The sequence below is a fragment of the Panthera pardus genome, unplaced genomic scaffold (genome assembly GCF_024362965.1).
Source record: "Panthera pardus isolate Hobbes unplaced genomic scaffold, ASM2436296v1 HiC_scaffold_8, whole genome shotgun sequence".
Taxonomy (NCBI): Eukaryota; Metazoa; Chordata; class Mammalia; order Carnivora; family Felidae; genus Panthera; species Panthera pardus.
In genome coordinates this window covers 52,065,889-52,090,259 of record NW_026527013.1, presented here as the reverse complement: position 1 = coordinate 52,090,259, position 24,371 = coordinate 52,065,889, and the positions used below count along the sequence as shown (strand labels likewise).

General features: G+C 40.2%; 1 protein-coding gene across 2 annotated transcripts in view; it reads left to right on the top strand.

Moving 5' to 3' along the window:
• Positions 1–7,441, top strand: part of SEC13 (SEC13 homolog, nuclear pore and COPII coat complex component) — a 34,963-nt gene extending 27,522 nt beyond the window's left edge. For both annotated transcript variants that reach the window (XM_019428173.2, XM_019428174.2), the window contains exon 9: positions 6,989–7,441. In XM_019428173.2, the coding sequence (XP_019283718.1) occupies positions 6,989–7,102 (114 nt within the window). In that variant the 3' untranslated portion in view covers positions 7,103–7,441. The remainder of the gene's footprint in view (positions 1–6,988) is intronic.
• The last annotated feature ends 16,930 nt before the right edge of the window (positions 7,442–24,371 follow it).

Below are 24,371 nucleotides of genomic sequence, written 5' to 3'. Positions count from 1 at the left end.
AACTCACGGACCGTGAGATCGTGACCTGAGCTGAAGCCGGTGCTCAACCGACTGAGCCACCCAGGCGCCCCGGTTATGATTTTTTTAATGCAGTCTAATTTTCATTCTCCAGAAATAAACCTTTCCAGTGCTTAGCTATTTATTCCACTGTTTATATCAGTGTTGAAATAACATACTTATCTGTTGTCTTCCTCTAGCACACTTCTCACATTTTAGTATTTAACTTGTTAAAACATGGATTGCCAAGCCCACCCCCAGGATTTCTGAATCAGTGGGTCTGGGCACGGACCCAAGAATTTGCAGTTTTCACAAGCTCCCCATTATGGCAGATGCCCTGGTCTAGACAGCACACTTTGAGAACCACTGCTGTATCCCGTATCCTCTTACAGAACCTGTAGCAACTTGGTTAAAACAACATCAGTATTTGGTTTTTGGTTTTTTGGGTGTCTTTAATGTTTACTTTTGAGAGAGAAACAGAACGGGAGCCGGGGAGGGGAAGAGAGGGTGGGAGACACAAAATTTGAAGCAGGCTCCAGGCTCTGAGCTGTCAGCACAGAGCCTGATGCATGGCTCAAACCCACGAACCATGAAATCATGACCTGTGCCGAAGTCGGACGCTTAACCGACTGAGCCACCCAGCCGCCCCGGGGATGCAGATACTTTTCAAGATAGTCTCTTCATTTTCTTCAGATGAATACCCAGAAGTTGAACTGCTGGGTCATATAGGAGTTCTATTTTTAATTTTGTTGAAGATCCTCCGTACTGTTTTCCATAGTGGCTGCACCAGTTTATAGTTTCACCAGTAATGCACAAGAGTTCCCTTTTCTCCACATCCATGCCAATACTTGTGTCTTTGTCTTTTTCATGATGGCCATGCTAACATGTGTGAGGTGATATTCTATGGTTGTACTTCCCCAGTGATTAGAGATGCTGAGTGAGATGCTTATCTCTCACTATCACATACCTATTGGCCTTTCGTATATCTTTTTTGGAGAAATCTTCTATTCAGGTCTTTTGCCCAATTTTTAATTGTATTTTTTGGCTTTCTGGTATGGAGTTTTAGTCTTCTGTGGATATATTGTGGCGTGGGGAGTTTTCATTTGTTTGTAAACAGGCTTCACACCCAGCGTGGAGCCCAAGGTGGAACTTGAGCCCATGACCCTGAGATCAAGACCTGAGCTGAGATCAGGAGTCAAGTTGGATGCTTAATTGGTGCACCAGGGTGGCTCAGGCAGTTAAGCATCTGGCTTTTGATTTCGGCTCAGGTCATGATCTCACAGTTTGTGAGTTCAAGCCCCATGTCAGTTTCTGGGCTGACAGTGCGGAACCTGCTTGGGATTCCCTCTCTCCCTTTCTCTCTGCCCGTTTCCTGCTCATGCACATGCACACGCATATGTGCTCAGTCTCAAAATAAATAAATTTAAAACAAATCTATAAAAACAAGAGACAACCCACTGAGCCATGTAGGCATCCCTGGATATTTTGGATATTAACTCCTCTTCTGATGTATGATTTGCAAATATTTTTTTCCCATTTTGTAAGGTTGTCTTTTTACTTTGTTGATTATTTTGCTATGCAGAAACTTTTTAGTTAATGCTGTCCTGCTAACTTATTTTTTGTTACTTTTGCTTTAGATGTCACAACCAAAAAATCTTTGTCAAGACTCATGTCAAAGAGTTTTTTTTTAAGTTTATTTTCAGAGAGGGAATGCACATGTGTATGAGTGGTGGAGGGAGAGACAGAAGGAGAGAATCCCAAGCAGGCATGAAGCATGAGAATCATCACCTGAACCGAAATCAAGAGTCAGACACGTAATCAGTTGAGCCACCCAGGCACCCAAATAGCTTGTTTTCATATATTTTCCTCTAGGAGTTTCGATAGTTTCAGATCTTATATTTAAGTGTTTAATGCAATTGAAGTTAGTTTTTTTGAGTGGTATAAGATAAGGGTCTAATTTTATTCTTTTACATGTTAATGTCCAGTTTACTCAGCACCATTTATTAAAGAGACAGTCTTTTCTCCATTGAGTATTCTTGGCTCCCTTGCCGAATACTAGTTAACTGTATATGCTTGAGTTTATTTCTGGGCTTTTGATTCCATTGACCTATTTGTTTTTATGTCAGTACCATCTATTCGTTTTTATGCCATTACTATAGCTTAATAGCTTGAAATTAAAAAGTAGGATTCCTGGGGCGCCTGGGTGGCTCAGTCATCCGACTTCACCTCAGGTCATGATCTCACAGTTCATGAGTTCGAGCCCCGCATCGGGCTCTGTGCTGACAGTGCAGAGCCTGGAGCTTGCTTCTGATTCTTTGGTCTTCCTCTCTCTCTTCCCCTCCCCCATTCATGGTCTGTCTTTCTCTCTCAAAAAAAACATTTAAAAAAGAATACTTTAAAAAAAAAAAGTAGGATTCCTTCCACTTTGTTCTTCTTTCTCAGGATTGCTTTGGCCATTCAGGGTCTTTGGTGGTTCCATATACATTTTAGGACTCTTTTTTCTATTTTTGTCAAAAAAAAAAAAAAAAAAAAGGCCATTGGAATCTTGATAGGAATTGCATTGAACCTATAGATGGCTTTGGTAGTATTAAAATTTTAACAATGTTAATTATTCTAATCTATGAACAAGATACCTTTCCATTTATTTGTATTCTCAGTTTCTTTCATCACTGTCTTGTTTTCAGAGTAGAGATCGTTCACCTCCTTGGTTAAGTTCATGAGTATTTTATTTTTGTTATCGTAAGGATCATTTTATTTCTTTTTTAATAATTCATTCTTAGTGTATAGAAACACTACTGATTTTCATTAATTTTGTATCCTGCAACTTTAATGAATTCACTGTTTAGATCTAAGCTTTTTGATGAAACCTTTAGGATTTTCTGTGTATAACATCTTGTCATCTGCAAATAGAGACAATTTTAGTTTTTCCGTTCCAGTTCTGATGCCTTTTTTTTTTTTCCTTGCCTGGTTGCTTTGGCAACAACTTGTAGTATTACATTGAAAAAGAATGGTAAGAGTGGGTACCCTTTTCTTATTGCTTATTTTCAAGGAAGAGCTTTTGGCCTTTCACCATGGGGTATTGTACTAGCTGTGGGCTTATCACATGACCTTTATTATTGAGGTATGTTCCTTCTATACCTAATCTGTTAAGCATTATCACAAACAGATCACATTGGTTGATTTGCATATGTTGAACCGTCCGTGCATTCCATGTCTGAATCCTGCTTGATCATGGTGAATGATCCTTTTAGTGTACTGCCAAATTCAGTTTGCATCTATATTCATCAGGGTTATTTGTCCAAAGTTATTTTCTGGTAGTAGCCTTTTCTGGCTTTGGTATAAGGGCAGTTGTTGGCCTTGTAAAATGAGTGTGTGGGTGTATTTCCTCCTCTTAAAAAAAAAATTTTTTTTTGGAAGATTTTGAGGATTGGTATTCATTCCTTACATGTTAGCTTAAATTCACCAGTGAAGCCATCTGGCCCTGGGCTTTTTTTATACAAGGAGATTTTCAATTATTATTCAGTCTCCTTACTGTTGAGATATTCTATTTCAGAAAATTTTTTATTCAGATTTTTTGTTTCTTCCTGATTGTCTTGGTAACATTTCTAAGAATTTGTCCATTTTTTCTAGCTTGTTCAGTTTGTTGACATAGAGTTGTTTCATAGTAGTTTCTTATTTTTCTTTGTATTTCTGTGATGATCAGTTGTAATATCTCCTTTCTCATTTATAATTTTGTTGTTTTGGGTCCTCTTTTTTCTTTGGTTAATCTAGGTAAACTTTGTTAGTTTTGTCAACCAACCAACTCTTCTGGTCAGTCTTTTCTATTTTCTTCCCTATTTCATTTATTTCTGCTCTAATATTTATTATTTGCCAGCTTTGGACAAAGTTTGTTCTTTTCTGATTCCTTAAGGCATAGAGTTAGGTTATTTGGGATAGGTCTTGTTTCTGAATGTAGGCATTAATTGCTGTGAACTTCCAAGAACTGCTTTTGCTGCATCCTGTAAGTTTTGGTATATTGTGTTTTTCATTTGATTCAAAATAATGTCAGTGTTTAATTTGCATGTGTTTGTGAATTTCTCAGTTTCCTCTTGCTATTGATATCTTGCTGTATTCATACCATTGTGGTTAGAGAAGATAATTGGTTTAATTTTTTTTAATTTGCTAAGACTCGTTTTGTGGTGTAACATATAGGAAATGTTCCATGTGCACTTAATGTATGTTCTGCTGTCAGAAGATTATGTACATGTTAGGCCCATTTGTTCTGTACTATTGTTCAAATCCACTGTTTCCTTATTATCTGTCTGGATGATCTCCATTGTTGAGAGTATTAAAGTCCCCAACCATTTTTTTGTTACTCTTTATTTCCATTTAGTTTGTTCGGTTTTGGTTCATAAAATTAGATGTTTCAGTGGTGGGTATCTATATATTTATAATTGTTACATCTTCTTGGTGTGTTGATCCCTCTGTCTCTCTGTACTATTTTTTAACATTTTATTTATTTTTGAGAGAGGGAGGGGCAGAGAGAGAGGGAGACACAGAATCCGAAGCGCAGGCTCTAGGCTCCCAGCTGTCAGCACAGAGCCCAATGCAGGGCTTGAATCCGTGAACCATGAGATCATGACCAGGGCTGAAGTCAGATGCTCAACCAACTGAGCCACCCAGCCACCCCTCTCTTTACTATTTTCACTTTAAAGTGTATTTGATATAAATATAGCTACCTCTGCTTTCTTTGTGGTTGCCATTTGCTTAAAGTATCTCTTTCCATCCCTACTCCATCTCTGTCTTTAAGGCTGAAGTGAATCTCTTATAGGAAGCATATTGTTGGATCTTGTGTTTTTGGTTTTATTTTATTCATTCAGCCAGGTGTTGTCTCCCCGGGAGAGTTTAAACCATTTACATTTGAAGTAAGTATTAATAAGGCCTTACACAATTGCCATTTTGTTTATTTTCTTGTGGTTTTCTTGATACATTGTTCCTTCTTTTTTTGTGTTTTGAAGTTTTATGGTATCCGTATGCTTTGACTTTGTCATGTTCTTTGGTCTAATATTACCACAGGTTTTTCCCTTGTGGCTATAAGGTTTACATAAGACATTTTAAAACACTCTGTTTTAAAATAACATCTGAACACTTTGACTTCTCCCCCTCACATTTTAGGTTATTGATGTTACAATTTATATATTTTATAATGTGTAATAACAGGTTATTGTAGTTATGGCTATTTAACTACAATGGTTATTTCTTACTACATTATCTTTTAAACTAGAGCTAGAAGTGAATTATGCACTAACATCACATTACAGAATCCAACTTTATTTATCATTACCAGTAAGTTTTATGCTGCCTTGTATAGTGTTAATGAGCATCCTTTTATTTATACTCAACTCCCTTTAGCATTTCTTGTAAGGCAGATGTAGTGGTGATGAGTTCCCTCTGCTTTTGTTTGTCCAAGAAAGTCTATCCATTGCCGAAGGACACTTTTGCCTGGTTAGAGTAGTCTTGGTTAATAGTTTTTCTTGCTTTGAGTATTTTGTGTCATCCCATTTTCTTCTGGCCTGAAAAGCTTCTATTGAGAAATCTCACAGTCTTATGGGGGTTCCCTTATATGTAACCTTTTTTTTTCTAGCTGCTCTTAAAATTCTTTGACTTTTGATGATTCTGACATGTCTTTTGTAGCCCTGTTTATTTAGGGCCTCTTGGCAGTTCATAGGTCTTCCTGTCTTTAGAGTCCATTGTAGAGCTCTATTAGTTTCATTTGGTGGTGTCACATTTACCTGGCTTTCTGTGATCCTCGTGTTGGTATCTGCATTGGAGTTGTGGTCCCTTCTTCCAAACGTTGCAGGCTCACTTTGGCAGACAGTTGGACCGGTCAGCGCAGTTGGGTTTCTGGTCATTCCTGGTCCTTGGACAGGTGTGGCTGCTGTTAGGGTCTGTTTTTTAGTGAAGCAACTGTTTGAGTTCTGAGCATAGAGGGTATTCCACTGGGTGAGAACAGCAGGTAGGACTGCTGACTCGAGTTCCCTGCCCAAGTGAAGCTAGTGGGTGTCACTGTGACCTGGATTCTCCAGTCAGGCTTCCTACAGTCAGGACTGGGCTCTCTACAAGAGTCTGTAAATTGGCTTTCTGGATGAGAGACCAAGAGCCAGGAACTGCAGCAAGTGGGGCTGTGACTCAGCCTTTCTGCCTGGGTGGGGGCAGACCAGGTTCAAGAGCTGGCAGAACTGCACTGTAGAGCATTCCCTGGGGCAGACTGGACCCCCAGCTTGGTGCTGTAGATGAGCAGAGATACTGGTTGGGACTACTGCTTGGGCTCTGCAGCTAGGAACTTGGTCTGTTAATAACACAGTGCCGGTTCTGGGAAGCCCACCCAGTGCATGGGCATGATGATTCTGTCTTACTTGGGACCAATGATTTATTCAAGCCCTTGGCATAGACTCGGACTTAGAGGAGGAGGAAGAGGGCAGTTGGGTTCACTTGGACCTGGTAACCGGGAGGTGGACCGTGCCTCCCCTGTGGTGTTGACCACTTAAGAACCCCACTTAGTCACCATCAGATTCGCAGTAGTTGAAACCCACAGATGTGCCTGCAGTCCCCATGGGGCAGAGCCCAGAATGAGGGATCCCACGAGGCCATGACTTACAGCGCTGAGTGACTGGATGTCACCCCTGTGCTCCTTTCCCCCTGGAAAAACAGAAGTTGAACGTGGTGTTGAGTCAACCTGGGTGGGGGCCATGCAGTCAGCATGTAGCCTTCCAGTCTATCCTTCTGGTACAAGAAGTTGGTCCCTTTGGTTGGGCAGGGGGTGCTTCAGCCACATTCCTGTCTTCTAGGATTTGCTCAGTGGCTTCTTGTTCATGAATATTTGTTGTTCTTCCTGTGAGGGGGAGCTAAGTCAGAAACATCCTTTGTCACCGTCTTGCTGAAGATCTGGGAAGGTAAGGACAGCAGAGGGAAGGGTGCAGACCTGTAACAGGCTGTGTGCACTGGCTTGCAGGTGACCCTGTGGAAGGAGTCTGTCGACGGGCAGTGGGTGTGCATCAGTGATGTCAACAAGGGCCAAGGTTCTGTGTCCACTTCCGTCACAGAGGGCCAGCAGAACGAGCAGTGACAAGACAGGAAAGGCTCAGCTCCCCTCCTGCTGACTCCAGGACTGCCCTTTCCTGGACCAACTGACCAAACCGCTGGGAGGAATAGCTCCAACAAGATTCTTTCCCCAGGAGTAGTTACAAGTGCAACCAGATAGATCATCTGCCTTAACATGATTTGATATGGTTTGTAATTTACTGTCCTGCTGAAAGCACTCATGTTAGGAGAAAAAAGCTACAAATGATCTTCAAATTTATTATTTTAAAATATTTTTGGCCATTTTTATGTACCTTTTGGGTTTCAGGCATTATTTGGGGGGTTTTGTTTCCAAAATAGTTAAATAAATTCATATTGCTTGTAATTCTTCCTGCATTACCCCAACCCCTCCCTAAAAAGCTCATGTTCACTCCTGTTTGTCAGTGTATTAGAACAACATTCGCCAAGACCCTGGTCCCTGTAGGCTGGCTGAACCCCCAGCCGACATACACAAAGCTGGTATCTGTATAACATCCTTGTGATTCCAGTCACACTGGACGTGGGCTGCGATGAGGGGGAGTGTGTCCTCTGAACACATATCCTCTTCCAGAGAGTGGGAATACAAGTCTGCCTTACAGAGAAGACTCGGATGAACTAATGCATGGAGGTGACCCATAACGTGCCATGCAAACGCAGGGCAGTATTAACCAATACCCACAATTAAGAGACTGGCCCAGAAAGTGGGTACACTTCATGCAGATTATGGACCCTGTCAGTGCTGGAGACCATGGTTCTGGTCCTGGTCAACCCTGAACCTAGTATCACCTGTTAGCAGAAGCCTTGAGACCCTCACCTGAATCGGTCGTCACAACAGCGGGTATAATTTATACTGACACCTATCGCGAGCTGGTACTACACTGGAGCCGTCCTATGTTGCAACACAACAGACCAGTGTAGGCCTATATCCCCAACTTACCAATGAGGAAACTGGCACTGAAGGTGGAAGACCTGCCCAGGGCTGTCCACTGCCAAGTGGTAAAGCTAGCCTTTGAGTCCCAATCCAGCTCAACTCCAGAGTGGGTGCTGTCAAAGGCACGACTCAGGAAGAGTATGTGAGTGGAGGGCTCCTCAGCTGTAATGTGGGGTGGTGCTCACAGCAGACCTTTATGTGAGTGCACTTAGCTTTGTAAAAGGTCAGGCCACTCACCGCAGGAGGCTGCATGCACAAGGAAATGTGGACCCCTGTTCTTCTACCTGCTCATCCTTCATTTTTCAGCAGCAAAACCCCTGTTTTGAAATAAATATTAGATCATAATGTATAAAATCGGAAAAGGTGGATCGACTGTGCTTGAAGTAAGGATATAGAGGTCACAGCCCTGCCCCTCAGCCTCCATGTCATTCTGTACAATCCAAGCCTTTGGACAAACAGTATGAGAACTGTGCTTCTGTTTATTCAGATGAGAAAAGGCCCAAGAAGGCACCTTTGTGTACACTTCTCAGGGGATAAAAACTACCCCTTAGTTCTAGTTAGCTCTTGTTACTTGTCTGCCTTCCCTAACAAGCTCTGTGCTCCCCCCAAGGACAGGCCTGGTCTTCCTTATGGTGTCTGCTACCATCAACGAGAAGAAATTAGTCCTGTGTCACACAGTGGGTTGGTGGTAGGTTAGTGGGCTCCTGGCCATAAGCTGTGTTTGTGGCTTATACTACAGACACTCAATTAAGGTAATCTGGAGGTAAGTAAAATTACCACCCGTAATAGTTTATACTTAGAGTGCTAAAGTGTTAACTATTCCTGGGGTAAAAGCAAAATCCCTCAAATTTCGTTACCACAAAATAGGCTAATCAATTGGAAATACCACACTGTCAGTCTTCAAGGGCCACGCCCAAGTGATATGAATGGAAAGGTAACTTAAAAGGTAGAGAGTTCTGGTTAGGGTAAGAACAATAGCAACCACAATGGTTTTTAATCCTTTCACAAAAACAAAGCAAACTGGGATAGAAAATGAGACCCCCAGACAACATTAAGGTAGTCCCTCAAACCCTAGGGCCAAACTCTTCATACCTAGAATACCTGTGTGGGACCAGCATAGGCAAGAAAAAGGGGAGTTGTTATGATCCTATGAGCCAGGTAACCCAAAAATTACCATCAAATACTCATCCATCCCAAATAGAAAACTCAGCAAGCCAATGTGAGAACTAGAAACCAGGGGATTCACAGGTTTTCACTGACAAGTGAGTTCAAAAACGGGGAGACTTCCACTGCCTTCCACCCATGAAGGAGTAATGGCTGTTAAGAGTTTCCCTAGAAATTAGTTTCCCTAAACAACTAGGAAACCACACAATATACATGAAACAAATGCTTATGGACATAGGACAAAGACAGTGTTTGGGTGAGGGAAACAGGTGAGGGGAGCACCAGCTGCTCCAGCTTACTGCCTAGGAGCAACTTTCAGGCCAAAGGGCAAGGAGACAATCCAGGGTCTAGTGGTCAAGTTGAAGACACAGAGGTCAGAGTCCAGGAATGCTAAACTAGAACCTAATGAGCAGAGTCCTGGAGAAGAGGGAGCTGCTCAGAGAGAGTAAGCTCCTCAGATCTACAGAAATGTCTCCTAGAGTCTGACCAAGTCCTGACCTACATGAATAAAAGGCACAACTTCATGACCAGAAACCAATAGACCACACAATTCTTAGAACTCAGAGGAGTGGGAAGAGTTCATGTGCCTGAGACCCAGAGTACAACTTCAGAATATGCAGCGCATTGGGTAGAGTCCTAAGATCACGCCTTAGTAATAATCTTAAATTAGGTCTAGAGCACAGGCTCCTCTGGACCATGAAAACCAAGCCTTGAGGTCCACAATCATTTCACTTTGTGCCAGATCAAAACCCAACACTCTTTAAAGCAATAACGAAAATTAAGCACTTAGAAACTAAATTCACAATGTCCAGTTTCCAATCCAAAATTACATGTGCAAATAAGAAAATATGACCCATAACCAGAAGAGAAAAAAAATTAATGGACACAAATCAGAGACCTCAGGATTAGCAGATCAAGACCTTAACAACAGGTATCACAAAAGTGTTCAAGAATATAAAGGAACGGGAACATAAGGAAAATGAGACATAAAAAAGTTGGGAGTTTCTAGAAATGGGAAATTCAATATTTGAAGTGAAAACACTGGACAGGAGGAAGAGCAGGTACACACTGCAGTACAACAGATCAGTAAGTCTGAAGATACAGCAATAAAAACTATACAAACAGCACATAGAGAAGGGACCAAAACAATAAACCTGGCAACTGAGATGTGGGATACTATCAAGTAGTCTTGTGTAAATTAGAGTCCCAAGGAGAAAAAAATTAAGGAGCGAGGAGGATTGAAAAAATATCTGAAGAAATAACACATGTTTCCAAGCTGGATTAAAACTGTAACCATAGAGATTCAAGATCAGAACCCCAAGCAGAATACTAAACACACATACATACATACCCCATAATAAAACTGAAATTTTTAAAAACTATGAAAGCCAGAGAAAAAGACACATACTACATAGAAACAAACATAAGAATGGCAGCCAACTTCTCATCAGAAATTATGCAAACCATAAGAAATTTAACACCTTTAAAGTGCTGAAAAAAGAATAACATAAAAATGACTATCAGCCTACAATTCTATAGCTAGTGAAATATCTTTCAAAAATAAAGGTGAAATAAGGAGTTTTTCAAATGAAAGCTGAAAGAATAATGACCAGCAGAGCTGCATTATAAGAAATGTCAAAGGAAGTTCTTCAGGCAAAATGAAAATATCAGATGAAAATTTGGATATATACCAAGGAATAAGGAGAACCAGGGATAGAAAAAATCTGGGTAAATATACTTTTTTTTTCCTTTTATCTCTCCAGTATTGATTAACTGCATTGAGAGGCTTACAACTTATATAGAAATAAAATAAGTAACAATAGCACAAATAATGGAAGTGGGGGAATTGAAAATATTTTGTTGTAAGGGTCTTATATATGAAGTGGTGTCATATTTGTTGAAAGCATACTGCATTATATTGAAGTTGTATTTGTGTGTGTGTGTGTACTTTTTTTTTTAAGAGAGAGCCAGCACAAGCAGGAAAAGGGCAGAGAGAATATTAAGCAGGCTCCACACTCACTACAAGTCCCAACACGGAGCTCAGTCTCACAACCGTGAGATCATGACCTGAGCCAAAATTAAGAGTCAGATGCTCAACAAACTGAGCCACCCAGGCACCCCTGAAGTTGATTTTTTTTTAATGTTTATTCTGAGAGAGAGGGGGAGAGACAGAATCCCAAGCAGACTCCACACTCAGTGCAGAGCCCAACACGGGGCTGATCTCATGAAGCATGAGATCATGACCTGAACCAAAATCAAGAGATTCTTTTTTTTTTTTTTTTTTTTTTGAGACAGAGAGCATGAGCAGGGTAGAAGGGCAGAGGGAGCAGGGGTCGGGGGGAGAGAGAGCATGCACAACAGAGAGGGAGAATCCCAAGCAGGATCCAGGCTCAGCACAGAGGCTAACACAGGGCTTGATCCCACAACCCTGGGATCATGACCTGAGCCAAAAACAAGAGTCACTCAACTGACTGAGCCACCCAGGCACCTCCGAAGTTGTATTTTTAAATCCTAAGTCAAGCATTAAAAGAATAAAGCAGAGAGTATAACTAACAAGCCAACTGTGAAGATAGCATGATATTATAAAATGTACTTGTCCAAAAGTGTCTATGAAAAGAGGAGCACCTGGGTGGCTCAGTTAAGCATCCAGCTCTTGGTTTTGGCTCAGGTCATGGTCTCACGGTTCTGAGTTCGAGCCCCACATCAGGCTCTACACTGGCAGAGTGTGTAGCCTGCTTGGGATTCTCTTTCTCTCTGCCTCTCCCCCACTCATACTGTCTCTGTATCTCTCAAAAGAAACAAATAAACTTTAAAGAAAAAGGGACAAAGAACAGATGAGACAGATTGAAGGTAAATAGCTAGATGTTAGATTTAAACCAAACCTTGTAGGTCATTGCAATAAATATAAAAGGTCTAAACACTCCCAAGTTAAAGGCCCCTGATAAGAGATTATCAGAATGGACTTTTAAAACACAACACCCCAGGTGTCTGGGTGGTTCAATCGGTAAAGCATGAGACTCTTGATCTGGGGTGTTCTAAGTTCAAGCCCCATGCTGGGTGTAGAGATTACTTAAAATCTTTCAGGGGTGCCTGGGTGGCTCAAACATCCAACTTCGGCTCAGATCATGATCTTACAGTTAATGAGTTCAAGCCCCGTATCAGGCTGTCTGCTGTCAGCACAGAGCCTGCTTCAGATTCTCTATTCCCCCCCCCACCCCCCACCCCTTCCTCCCTTGCTCACGCTCTCTCCCTCTCTCAAAAATATGCATTAGGGGCACCTGGGTGGCACAGTCGGTGGAGTGTTTGACTTCAGCTCAGGTCATGATCTCATGCCTTGTGAGTTTGAGGCCCATGTCAGGCCCTGTACTGACAGCTCAGAGCCTGGAGCCTGCTTCAGATTCTGTGTCTCCCTCTCTCTCTGCCCCCCCCCCCCTTTGCTCATGCTCTGTCTCTGTCTCAAAAATAAATTTAAAAAAAAATTTTTTTTAATTATTTACCATGACCAAGTGGGCTTTATACCTGGGATGCAGGGCTGGTTCAATATACACAAATCAATCAATGTGATACATCACATCAATAAAGGAAAGGACAAGAATCACATGATCCTCTCAATAGATGCAGAGAAAGCATTTGACAAAATACAGCATCCTTTCTTGATAAAAACCCTCAAGAAAGTAGGGAGAGAAGCATTGTACCTCAAGATCATAAAAGCCATATATGAAAGACCCTCCACTAATATCATCCTCAATGGAGAAAAACTAAGAGCTTTCACCCTAACGTCAGGGACAAGACAAGGATGTCCATTCTCACCACTGTTATTCAACATAGTATTGGAAGCCTTAGCCTCGGCAATCAGACAACACAAAGAAAAGGCATCCAAATCGGCCAGGAGGAGGTGAAACTTTTGCTCTTTACAAGTGATGTGATATTCTATATGGAAAACCCAAAAGATTCCACCAAAAAAACTGCTAGAACTGATCCATGAATTCAACAAAGTCGCAGGATATAAAATCAATGCACAGGGGCGCCTGGGTGGCTCAGTCGGTTGAGTGTCTGACATCAGCTCAGGTCATGATCTCACAGTTCATGAGTTCAAGCCCCGCGTCGGGCTCTGTGCTGACAGCTCAGAGCCTGGACCCTGCTTCAGATTCTGTGTCTCCCTCTCTCTGCCCCTTCCCCACTCATGCTCTATCTCTAAAAATGAATAACTTAAAAAAAATTTGTTTAAATCAATGCACAGAGATTAGTTGCATTCCTATACACCAAGAATGAAGCAACAGAAAGAAATCAAGGAATCGATCCTATTTACAATTGCACCAAAACTATAAAACACCTAGGAATAAACCTAACCAAAGAGGTGAAAACTCTATACACTGAAAACTATAGAAAGCTTAAGAAATTGAAGGAGACACCAAAAAAAAAAAAAAAAAAAAGGAAAAATATTCCATGCTCCTGCATAGGAAGAACAAATATTGTGAACATTTCAATACTACCCAAAGCAATCTATATATTCAATGCAATACCTATCAAAATAATACCAGCATTCTTCACAGAGCTAGAACAAACAATTCTAAAATCTGTATGGAACCAGAATAGCCTAAAGAAAAGATCCCGAATGACCAAAGCAATCTTGAAAAAGAAAACTGAAGCTGGAGGCATCACAATCCCAGACTTTGAGCTGTATTACAAAACTGTAATCATCAAGACAGTATGGTACTGGCACAAGAACAGACATTCAGATCAATGAAACAGAATAGAGAACCCAGAAATGGACCCACAAACGTATGGCCAACTCATCTTTGACAAAGCAAGAAAGAATATCCAATGGAATAAAGTCTCTTCAGCAAATGGTGCTGGAAAAACTGGACAGCGACATGCAGAAAAATGAACCTGGACCACTTTCTTACACCATACACAAAACTAAACTAAAAATGGATGAGAGAGCTAAGCATAAGACAGGAAGCCATCAAAATCCTAGAGGAGAAAGCAGGCAAGAACCTCTTTGACTTGGCCGCAGCAACTTCTTACTCAACATGTCTCCAGAGGCAAGGGAAACAAAAGCAGAAATGAATTATTGGGACCTCATCAAAATAAAAAGTTTCTGCACAGCAAAGGAAACAATCAGCAAAACTACACACACACATGTATATATGTATATATATGATATGTACATAAAGACACACACGTATATATGTATATATATGATATGTACATAAAGAAGATGTCGTGTGTGTGTGTGTGTGTGTACACTGGAGTATTATTCAGCAATCAAAAAGAATGAAATCTTGCCATTTGCAACTACATCCGGATATAACTAGATGGGTGTTATGCTAAGTGAAATTAGAGAAAGACAAATATAACTTCATTCATATGAGTACTTTAAGATACAAAACAGATGAAAATAAGGGAAGGGAAGCAAAAATAATACAAAAACAGAGAGGGGGACAAAACATAGGAGACTCTTAAATATAGAGAACAGAGGGTTTCTGGAGAGGTTATCAAAGGGGGGATGGGCTAAATGGGTAAGGAGCATTAAGAAATCTATTCCTGAAATCACTGTTGTACCATATGTTAACTAACTTGAATGTAAATTTAAAAATATATAAATTATTAAGAATTTTTTTTTTAAAGTGTTTTGAGGGGCACCTGGGTGGCTCAGTTAAGCACCTGACTCTTGATTTCAGCTCAGGTCATGATCTCACGGTTCATGGGTTTGAGCCCCCCATCAGGCTCCACACTGTCAGTGGAGAGCCTGCTTAACATTCTCTCTACCCCTCCCCCACTCATGCATGCATGCACTCTCAAACTTTAAAGTATAGTGTCATGTCAAAACCACATGGGAATCATCAAATATAGAAGCATCTAAAGGAATAAGGACTATAAAACTCATTGAAACACTTATATAAAAAATCCCTAAGTTTATTATAGGAAAAAAACATTGCCGGTTGCTAAGACACCAACCTTATTTTGAAAATGAGTAAATAATTTTTTAAAATCCTACATTTATTTTGCCTTTTGGTACAAACTGTATGTGAATTAACAAAATAATTGCTAAAGGAAAAAATACTAAAAAACATAGAAATCAACAGAACAGAAAATCACCTTTTGTAATTTTTAATAAAAAGTGTAGACAACAATAATCAGTGGTACATAACTCCATTATGTGAAAAGTTCATGAGGCTCTCCGTGTTGAAGTGTAACTACCAGTTCAGAGAGGCAGGCGGGAGAGGAATAAGTCAGGCAATGCCACAAGAAAGTGGTCCACCAAGTCCAGAATGCAGAAAACTGTGCAGGACAAACAGCCTGTTGTGTAAAATGCATGAAGGGATGGAAGAGAGGGGCAGGTAGGGGATTGTTGTAGACTAAGAGACTTCATGGATTGGTCAACCAAATGTGAGCTCCGGATGTGAACAAACCAACTGTGTATTTTATCTGTGGAGACACATACTCAAGGCCTTTTTTTTTTTTTTTTTTTTTTTTTTTAGTTTATCTATCTATTTAGAGACAGTACATGAACAGAGGAGGGGCAGAAAGGGAAAGAGAAAATCCCAAGCAGGCTCCATGCTGTCAGCACAGAGCCCAACGTGGGGCTCAATTCCACAATGCTGGGATCATGACCTGAGCTGAAATCAAGAGTCAAATGCTCAACCAACTGAACCACCCAGGCACCCCTACATTCAAGTTTTTAAAGCTGAAGTTACACGACTTCTGAGATTATCCCACCCCCCAAAAAAATAATGTGGAGGATAAACAGAGGAAGATATAAATAAATGTTGAAGCTGATGATGGATGCCTTGAGATTCATTATATTAACATTTTTTATGTGTTTGAGACTTTCCAGAATAAGGTATTAAAATATATGGGCGGGGGGGGGGGGGTGCTGAATTTTCTGCTCGAGGTAACCAATTATTTTACAATCAGAAAGGAATTGCCTGAGATACTTGTTAAAATACAGATCCTTGGGAATAGTCAGAAGATGGTTGTGGAGTAGGAGGACCCTAGAATTGCCCCATCTCAATAACATAACCAGATAACTATAAAATCATCCTAAACATCCCAGAAATTGATCTGAAGACTGACAGAACAAACTCCACAACTGAAGGGAGAGAAGGAGCCACATCAAAGAAGGAGCAGGAGACATAAATGGCTTTTCTAACACAGAGAAGAAGGCAGAGACTTAGACAAAATGCAAGGACAGGAATTTATCCCAAATGAAAGAATAAGATAAACCCACAGCCAGAGAAAAGAAGAGATCAGTGAGACCCTACCTTAGAGATATAAGAGTTAAAAAAGAATCAGAGAGGAAGAGTACAATAAATGAGATTAGAAACATACTTGAAGCAATGAATAGAAGGCTGGAAGGAACAGAGAAATGAATTAATGACCTAGAAGACAAGGTAATGGAAAGCAATGGTGCTGAACAAAAGAGAGAAAAAAATATACAAAATGAGAACAGACTTAGGGAACTCAATGACTTGTTCAAATGTAGTAACATTCGTATTATAGGAGTCCCAGAAGAAGAAGAGAGAGAAAAGGGGGCAGAAATTTTATTTGAAGAACTAATAGCTGAAAACTTCCATAATCTGGGGAAGGAAATAGACATCCAGATCCAGGAGGCACAGAGAACTCCCATCAAAATCAACAGAAGCAGACCCACACCAAGACATATTGTAATTAAATCTGCAAAATAAAATAAAATTTTTAAGCAGTAAGACCAAAGAAGTCATTAACTTATAAGAGAAAACACGTAAGGCTAGCTAGAGATTTTTCAACAGAAACTTAGCAAGCCAGAAAGGAGTGGCATGATATATTCAAAGTGCTGAATGGGAAAAATCTGCCGCCAAGATTACTCTATCCAGCAAGGCTATCATTCAGAATAGGAGAGAGAGAGAGTTTCCCAGACAGACAAAAACTAAAGGAGTTCATGACCACTAAATTAGCCCTACAAGAAATAGTAAGGAGGACTCTCTGAGTGGAGAGACTAAAAGTGACAGTATAAAGGCAGGAAGCACAAAAGCAGTAAAATGAGTATTTCTCTAAAAATCAGGCAAGGAACTCAGACACACACCAAAAACGGGATATAAAATATAGTAACATATACATACCTAAAACATGGGGAGGAGAGGAAAAAAGAAGGTCTTCAAACTAAAACAACCATAAACTTAATACAGATTGCTATTTGCAGAAGGGGGTTATATATAAACCTAATGGAAACTCTGTATCAAAAACCAGTAGGGGTGCCTGAGTGGCTTAGTCCGTTGAGCGTCTGACTCTTGATTTTGGCTCAGGTCATGATCTCATGGTTCATGAGATCAAGCCCTGCTTTGGGCTCTGCACTCATGGCACTGAGCCTGCTTGGGATTCTCTCTGCCCCTACCCCGTTCATGTGTACTCTCTCTCTCTCTTAAAATAAATAAACTTAAAAAAAAAAAAAAACCACCAAGGGGGTGCCTGAGCTCAGTCTGCTCAGGTCATGATCTCGCAGTCCATGAGTTTGAGCCCCACATTGAGGCTCTGTGCTGACAGCTCAAAGCCTGGTGTCTGCTTCAGATTCTGTCTCCCTTTCTCTCTGCCCCTCCCCACTCACTCTCCCTCCCTCCCTCCCTCTCTCTCTCTCAAAAAATAAACATTAAAATCAAAAACAAAAACACTGGGGTGCCTGGGTGGCTCAGTCAGTTAAGCATCTGACTTCAGCTCAGGTCATGATCTCATGGTTCGTGGGTTCAAGCCCTGCACACCTTGAATGTGAATGGACTAAATACTCGAATCAAAAGACACAGGGTGAAAGGATTAAAAAAAAAAAAGAAAAAAGAAACCATTTATATGCTGCCTGTAAGAGACTCATTTTAGACCTAAAGACACCTGCAGATTGAAAGTGAGAGGTTAGAGTTGGGGCGCCTGGTTGGCTTAGTCGGTTAAGTGTGCGGTTGGCTTAGTCGGTTAAGTGTGCAACTTTGGCTCAGGTCATGATCTCACGCTTTGTGAGTTTGAGCTCCACATCAGGCTCTCTGCTGTCAGCACAGAGCCTGCTTGGGATCCTTTGTCCCCCTCTCTTCCTGCCTCTCCCCTGCTTGTGCTCTCTCAAAAATAAACATTAAAAAAAATTATACCCCTCTCCCACTCACACTCTCTCTCAGAAATAAACAAACATTAAATATTTTTTTAATTAAAAAAAAAAGTGAGGGGATGGAGAAACATTTACCTTGCAAATGGACATCAAAAGAAAGCTAAAATGTCAATACTTATATCAGGCAAACTAGATGTTTGTTTGTTTTTATTATTTGAGAGGCAGAGAGTGGGGGAGAGGGGCAGAGGGAGAGAGAGAGAATCTTAGAATCTGAAGCAGGCTCCACATTCAGCATGGAGCCAGACATGGGACTTAACCCCACAACCCTGGGATCATGACAGGAGCTGAAATCAAGAGTCAGACACAACTGACTAAACCACCCAGGAGCCCGTTTATTATTATTTTTTACATAGGCTCCACACTCAGCATGAGTCCAACACAGGGTTTGAACTCACAACCATAAGGTCAAGACCTGAACTGAGATCAAGAGTTGGACACTCAACTGACTGAGCCACCCAGGCACCCCATGGACAAACTAGACTTTAAAACAGAGACTGTAACAAGAGACAAAGATGGGCACTATATAATAATAAAAGGGACAATCCAACAAGATTGTTTATGCACCCAACATGGGAGCACCCAAATAAATAAAATAAAACAAGCATAAACAAACTAATTGATAATAATGCAATAATAGGACACTTTAAAACCCCAATTACATCAATGGACAGATCATCTAAACAGAAAATAAACAAGGGAAAAATGGCTTTTGTTTTGGGTTTTTTAAATCTATTTTTATTTCTTTATTTTTAATACTTTGTCAAGTTAGCTAACATACAGTGTATACAGTATAGTCTTGGCTTTGGGAGTAGATTCCTGTGATTCCTCACTTACATACAAACACCCAGTGGTCATCCCAACAGGTACCCTCCTCAATACCCATCACTCATTTTCCCTGCTCTCCCAACTCCCCACCCCCATCGACCCTGAGTTTGTTCTCTGTATTTAAGAGTCTCTTGTGGTTTGCCTCCCTCTCTGTTGGTAACTTATTTTTCCTTCCCTTCCCCTATGGTCTTCTGTTAAGTTTCTCATATTCCACATATGAGTGAAAACATATGATACCTGTCTTTTTCTGACTGATGAAATAATAGCTTTGAATGACACACTGCACCAGATGAACTTAAAAGATATATTCAGAACATTCCATCCTAAAACAACAGAATATACATTCTTTTTAAGTGCACATGGAACATTCTCCATAAGAGATCACATATTAAGACACAAAACAGACCTCAACAAATACAAAAAGACTGAAGTCTTACTATGCAGCTTTTCTGACCACAACACTATGAAACTAGAAGTCAACCACAAGAAAAAAATCTGAAAAGACCACAAATACATGGAGGTTAAATAATATGCTACTAAACAATGAAAGGGTCAACTAGGAAATCAAAGAAGAATTTAGCAATACCTAGCAACAAATGAAAATGAAAACATAATGGTCTAAAACCTTTGAGATACAGCAAAAGCAGTTCTAAGAGGGAAGAGCATAGCAATACAGGCCTACTTTAAAAAAACAAGAAAAATCACAAATAAACAACCTTAACTTAACCTTACACCTAAAGGAGCTAGAAAAAGAACAAATAAGCCAGCAGAAGGAAGGAAATAATAAAGATTACAGCAGAGATAAATGATATAGAAACAAACAAGAAAAAAAGCCCAACAGAACAGATTAATGTAACTGATAAACCTCTAGCCAGACTTATCAAAAAAAAAAAGAACCCAAATAAAATCATAAATGCAAGAGGAGAAATAACCAACACCACAGAAATACAATTATAAGAGAATATTATGAAACACTATATGCCAAAAAATTGGATAACTTACAAGAAATTGATAAATTCCTACCAAAACTGAAACAGGAAGAAATAGAAAACTTGAACACCCTGGTAACCAGCAAAGAACTTGAAATCAATAATCCAAAAACTTCCAATAAACAAAATCCAGGACCAGATGGCTTCACAGGCGAATCTACCGAACATTTAAAGAAAAGTTAATACCTATTCTCCTCAAATTATTCCAAAAATTAGAAAAGGAAGGGAAACTTTCAAATTTATTCTATGAGGCTAGTATCACCCTGATTGCCAAAAACAGATAAAAACAAAACACCACAAAAAAAGCGAACCACAAGCCAATATCCCTAGTGAACCTAGATGCAAAAATTCTCAATAAAATACTAGAAACCAAATCCAGTAATACATTTAAAAATCATTCACCACTATCAAGTAGGATTTATTCCTGGGTTGGAAGGGTGGCTCAATATTTGCAAATCAATCAACATGATACATCACATTAATGAAAGAAAGGCTAAGAACCATATGATCATTTCAAAAGATGCAGAAAAAGCGTATGACAAAGTACAACACCCATTCATGGTAAAAACTCTCAACAAAGTAGGTTTAGAGAGAACATACCTCAACATAATAAAGGACCTATATGAAAACCCACAGGTAATAACATCCTAACTAGGGGAAGCAGAGAACTTTTCCTCTATAGTCAGGAACAAAACAAGGATGTCCACTCTCACCACTTTTATTCAACACAGTACTAGAGTCCTAGTCACAGCTAATAATAAAAAAAAAAAAAAAATACAAAGAAATCAGATAATAAAAAGAAATAAAAGGCCTCAAAGTCAGTGAGGAAGAAGAAAACTTTCACTATTTGCAGATGATATGATTATATGTAAAAACCCACCAAAGACTCCACCAAAAAACTGCTAGCTAGAACTGCTAATGAATTCAGTAAAGTTGCAGGATACAAAACCAATGTATAGAAATCTGCTGCATTTCTAATTTTAAGTAGGCACCATGCCCAACATCAAGCTTGAACTTATAACCCTGAGATTACAAGTCATGTGCTCTACCAACTGAGCCATCCAGGCACCCCTGTTGCATGTCTATACACCAATAATGAAGCAGCAGAAAGAAAAGTTAAGGAATCAATCCTGTTTACAATTGTACCAAAAAACACTAAGATACTTAGGAATAAACCTAACCAAAGAAGTGAAAGACCTATACTCTAAAAACTATAAAACACTGATGAAAGAAACTGAACATGACACAAAGAAGTGGAAAGATGTGCGCTGTTCATGGATTGGAAGGATATTGTGAAAATGTCTACACTACCCAAAGCAATCTACACATTTGCAATCCCTACACAATGCAATCCCTATCAAAACACCAACATCATTTTTCACAAAACAAACAATCCTAAAATTTGTATGGAACCATAGAAGACCCCAGATAGCTAAAGCAACCCTGAAAAAGAAAAAGTTAGAGGCATCACAATTCCTGACTTCAAGTTATATTACAAAGCTATAAGTGATCACTTGCACAAGAATAGACAGATTGACCAATATAACAGAATAGAAAACCCAGAAATGAAGCCACGATTATATGGTCAATTAAAATTCAACAAAGCAGGAAAGAATGTCCAATGGGAAAAACAATGTCTCTTCACCAAATAGTATTGGGAAAACTGGACAGCAACATGCAAGTTAATGAACCTGGACCACTTTCTTCCACCATACACAAAAATAAATTCAAAATGGACTAAAGAGGGGTGCCTGGGTGGCTCAGTCAGTTAAGCATTTGACTTTGGCTCACAGTTCATGAGTTCGAGCCCTGCATCAGCCTGTGCTGCTTCAGATTCTGTGTCTCCCTCTCTCTGCCCCTCCCCCAACTCATGCTCTGTCTCTTTCACTCAAAAAAAATAAATAAAACATTAAAAAAAAATTTTTTTAATGGACTAAAGACCTAAATGTCAGTCCCAAACCATAAAAACTCTCGAAGAGAGCACAGGCAGTAATTTTTCTGACAGCAGCCATAGCAACTTCTTTCAAGATATGTCTCCTGAGGCAGGGAAATAAAATAAAAAATAAACTATAGGTACGTATCAAAATTAAAAGCTTCTGCATAGCCAAGGAAACTATCAACAAACCTAGAAGGCAACCTAAGGAATGGGAGAAGATATTTACAAATGACATATCTGATAAAGGATTAGTGTCCAAAATATATAAAGAACCTAAAAATCTCAACACAAAAAAAATGGATAATCCAATTTAAAAATGGGCAGAAGACATGAACAGACACTTCTCCAAAGAAAACACACAGATGGCCAATAGACACATGAAATGTGTTCAACATCACTCATCATCAGGGAAATACAAATCACAAGTGCCAGAGTGGCTAAGTCAACAACACAAGAAACAACAGATGTTGGTGAGGATGTGGAGTAAGGGGAACCCTCTTGCACTGTTGGTGGGAATGCAAATTGGTGCAGCCACTGGTGAAAACAGAATGGAGATACCTCAAAAAGTTAAAAATAGAACTACTCTACAATCCAGCAATTGCACTAGGTGTACCCAAAGAATATAAAAACACTAATTCAAAGGGACACATTCACCCTGATGTTTGTAGCAGCTTTCTCTACAATAGCCAAACTATGGAAACAGCCCAAGCCTCCAATGACTAATGAATGGATAATGTGGTACACACACACACACACACACACACACACACACACACACACACACACTGGAATGTTACTCAGCCATAAAAAAGGATGAAACCTTGCCATCTGCAACAACATGAATGGAGGAGCTCAACAGTATAATGCTAAGTGAAATAGAGAAAGACAAATACCTTATGATTTCACTCATATATGGAACTTAACAAAACAAACAAGCAAAATGGGGAAAAACAAAAGCCAACAAAGAAACAGACTCTTAACTACAGAGAACTGATGGTTACCAGAGGAGGGGTGGGTGGGGAGATGGGTGAAATAGGGGATGCAGATTAAGGAGGACATTTGTCATGATAAGCACTAGATGTTGTATGGAAGTGTTGAATCACTATACTGTATACCTGAAACTAATATTACTCTGTATGTTGACTAACTGGGATTTAAATAAAAATTTAGGGGCGCCTGGGAGGCTCAGTTGGTTAAGTATCCTACTCCTGATTTCGGCTCAGGTCATAATCTCACAGTTCATGAGATCGAGCCCTGCGTGGGGCTCTGCGCTGCACAGGACATGGAGCCTGCTTGGGGTTCTCTCTCCCTGTCTCTTGCTCTGCCCCTCCCCTACTCACACATTACCCCCCCTCAAAATAAATAACCACTTAAAGTAAATAAATTTTTTTAAAAAATATAAACTCTGGGGCCCCACTTCAGATCAGAATTGGAGGATCAGGTATAAAAATACCCAGTGTCCTTATAAGCTCTGCCATGAATCCAGTGCAGCCCAGCACAGGCCTGCACCCGGAAACTGAGATTAGACAGCCTTGAAGTCCTCATCCTGAGATCCCATGGCTCTTAGTGGTCCCTAGACTATGGCTTTGCTACCGGCAACACACAGAGAACAGCTTCAACACAGGGTGTAGATGGGAGTTCTCTCTGGAGTTTTGAGGGGCCAGTGTACACTAAGGAAGAAACAGGGAAAGGGAAAGGGAAAGGAAGTTATTCCTGGAGGTGGTAGAGTGAAGGGAAGCAGGCCGGTGCCAGATAGACCCTTGCAGGATTAGAGACCAGGGCATATTTTAAGGCTGAGAGCAGAAGCTGTTGGGGAGGAAGATTAAAAGTAGGAGAAACTAACTCTTGGGGCCCCAGCACCATGACGGCAGGACAACGGGAAGCCTCGGTTGGAAAGACCTGGCTCAGACAGCTGGAGGCATGGAAGAGAGCATGGCTAAGCTTGTGGGAGTTGCAAGAATGATACTCATTATTACCTAGAATGGTGCTGTCCAGTACAGCAGCCACAAGCCACATGCAGCTACTAAGCACTGGAAATGAGGCTAGTGTGAGCAGAGATGTACTGGAAAAAGTTTAAGGTGCACTGAATTTTGAAGATTTCGTAAAAAGAAAACCAGGGTCTGGTATCTCATTAAGCATTTTGTAGATTGATTACACATCAAACTGATATTTTAGATTTATTAGATTAAAGAAAATATATTAAGTTGATTTCACTGGGTTTTACATTTCCTAATGAAATTTAAAATACTTATGAGGCTCTTGAGGCTGGCATGGTATTTCTATTGAACAATGCCAACCTAAAAG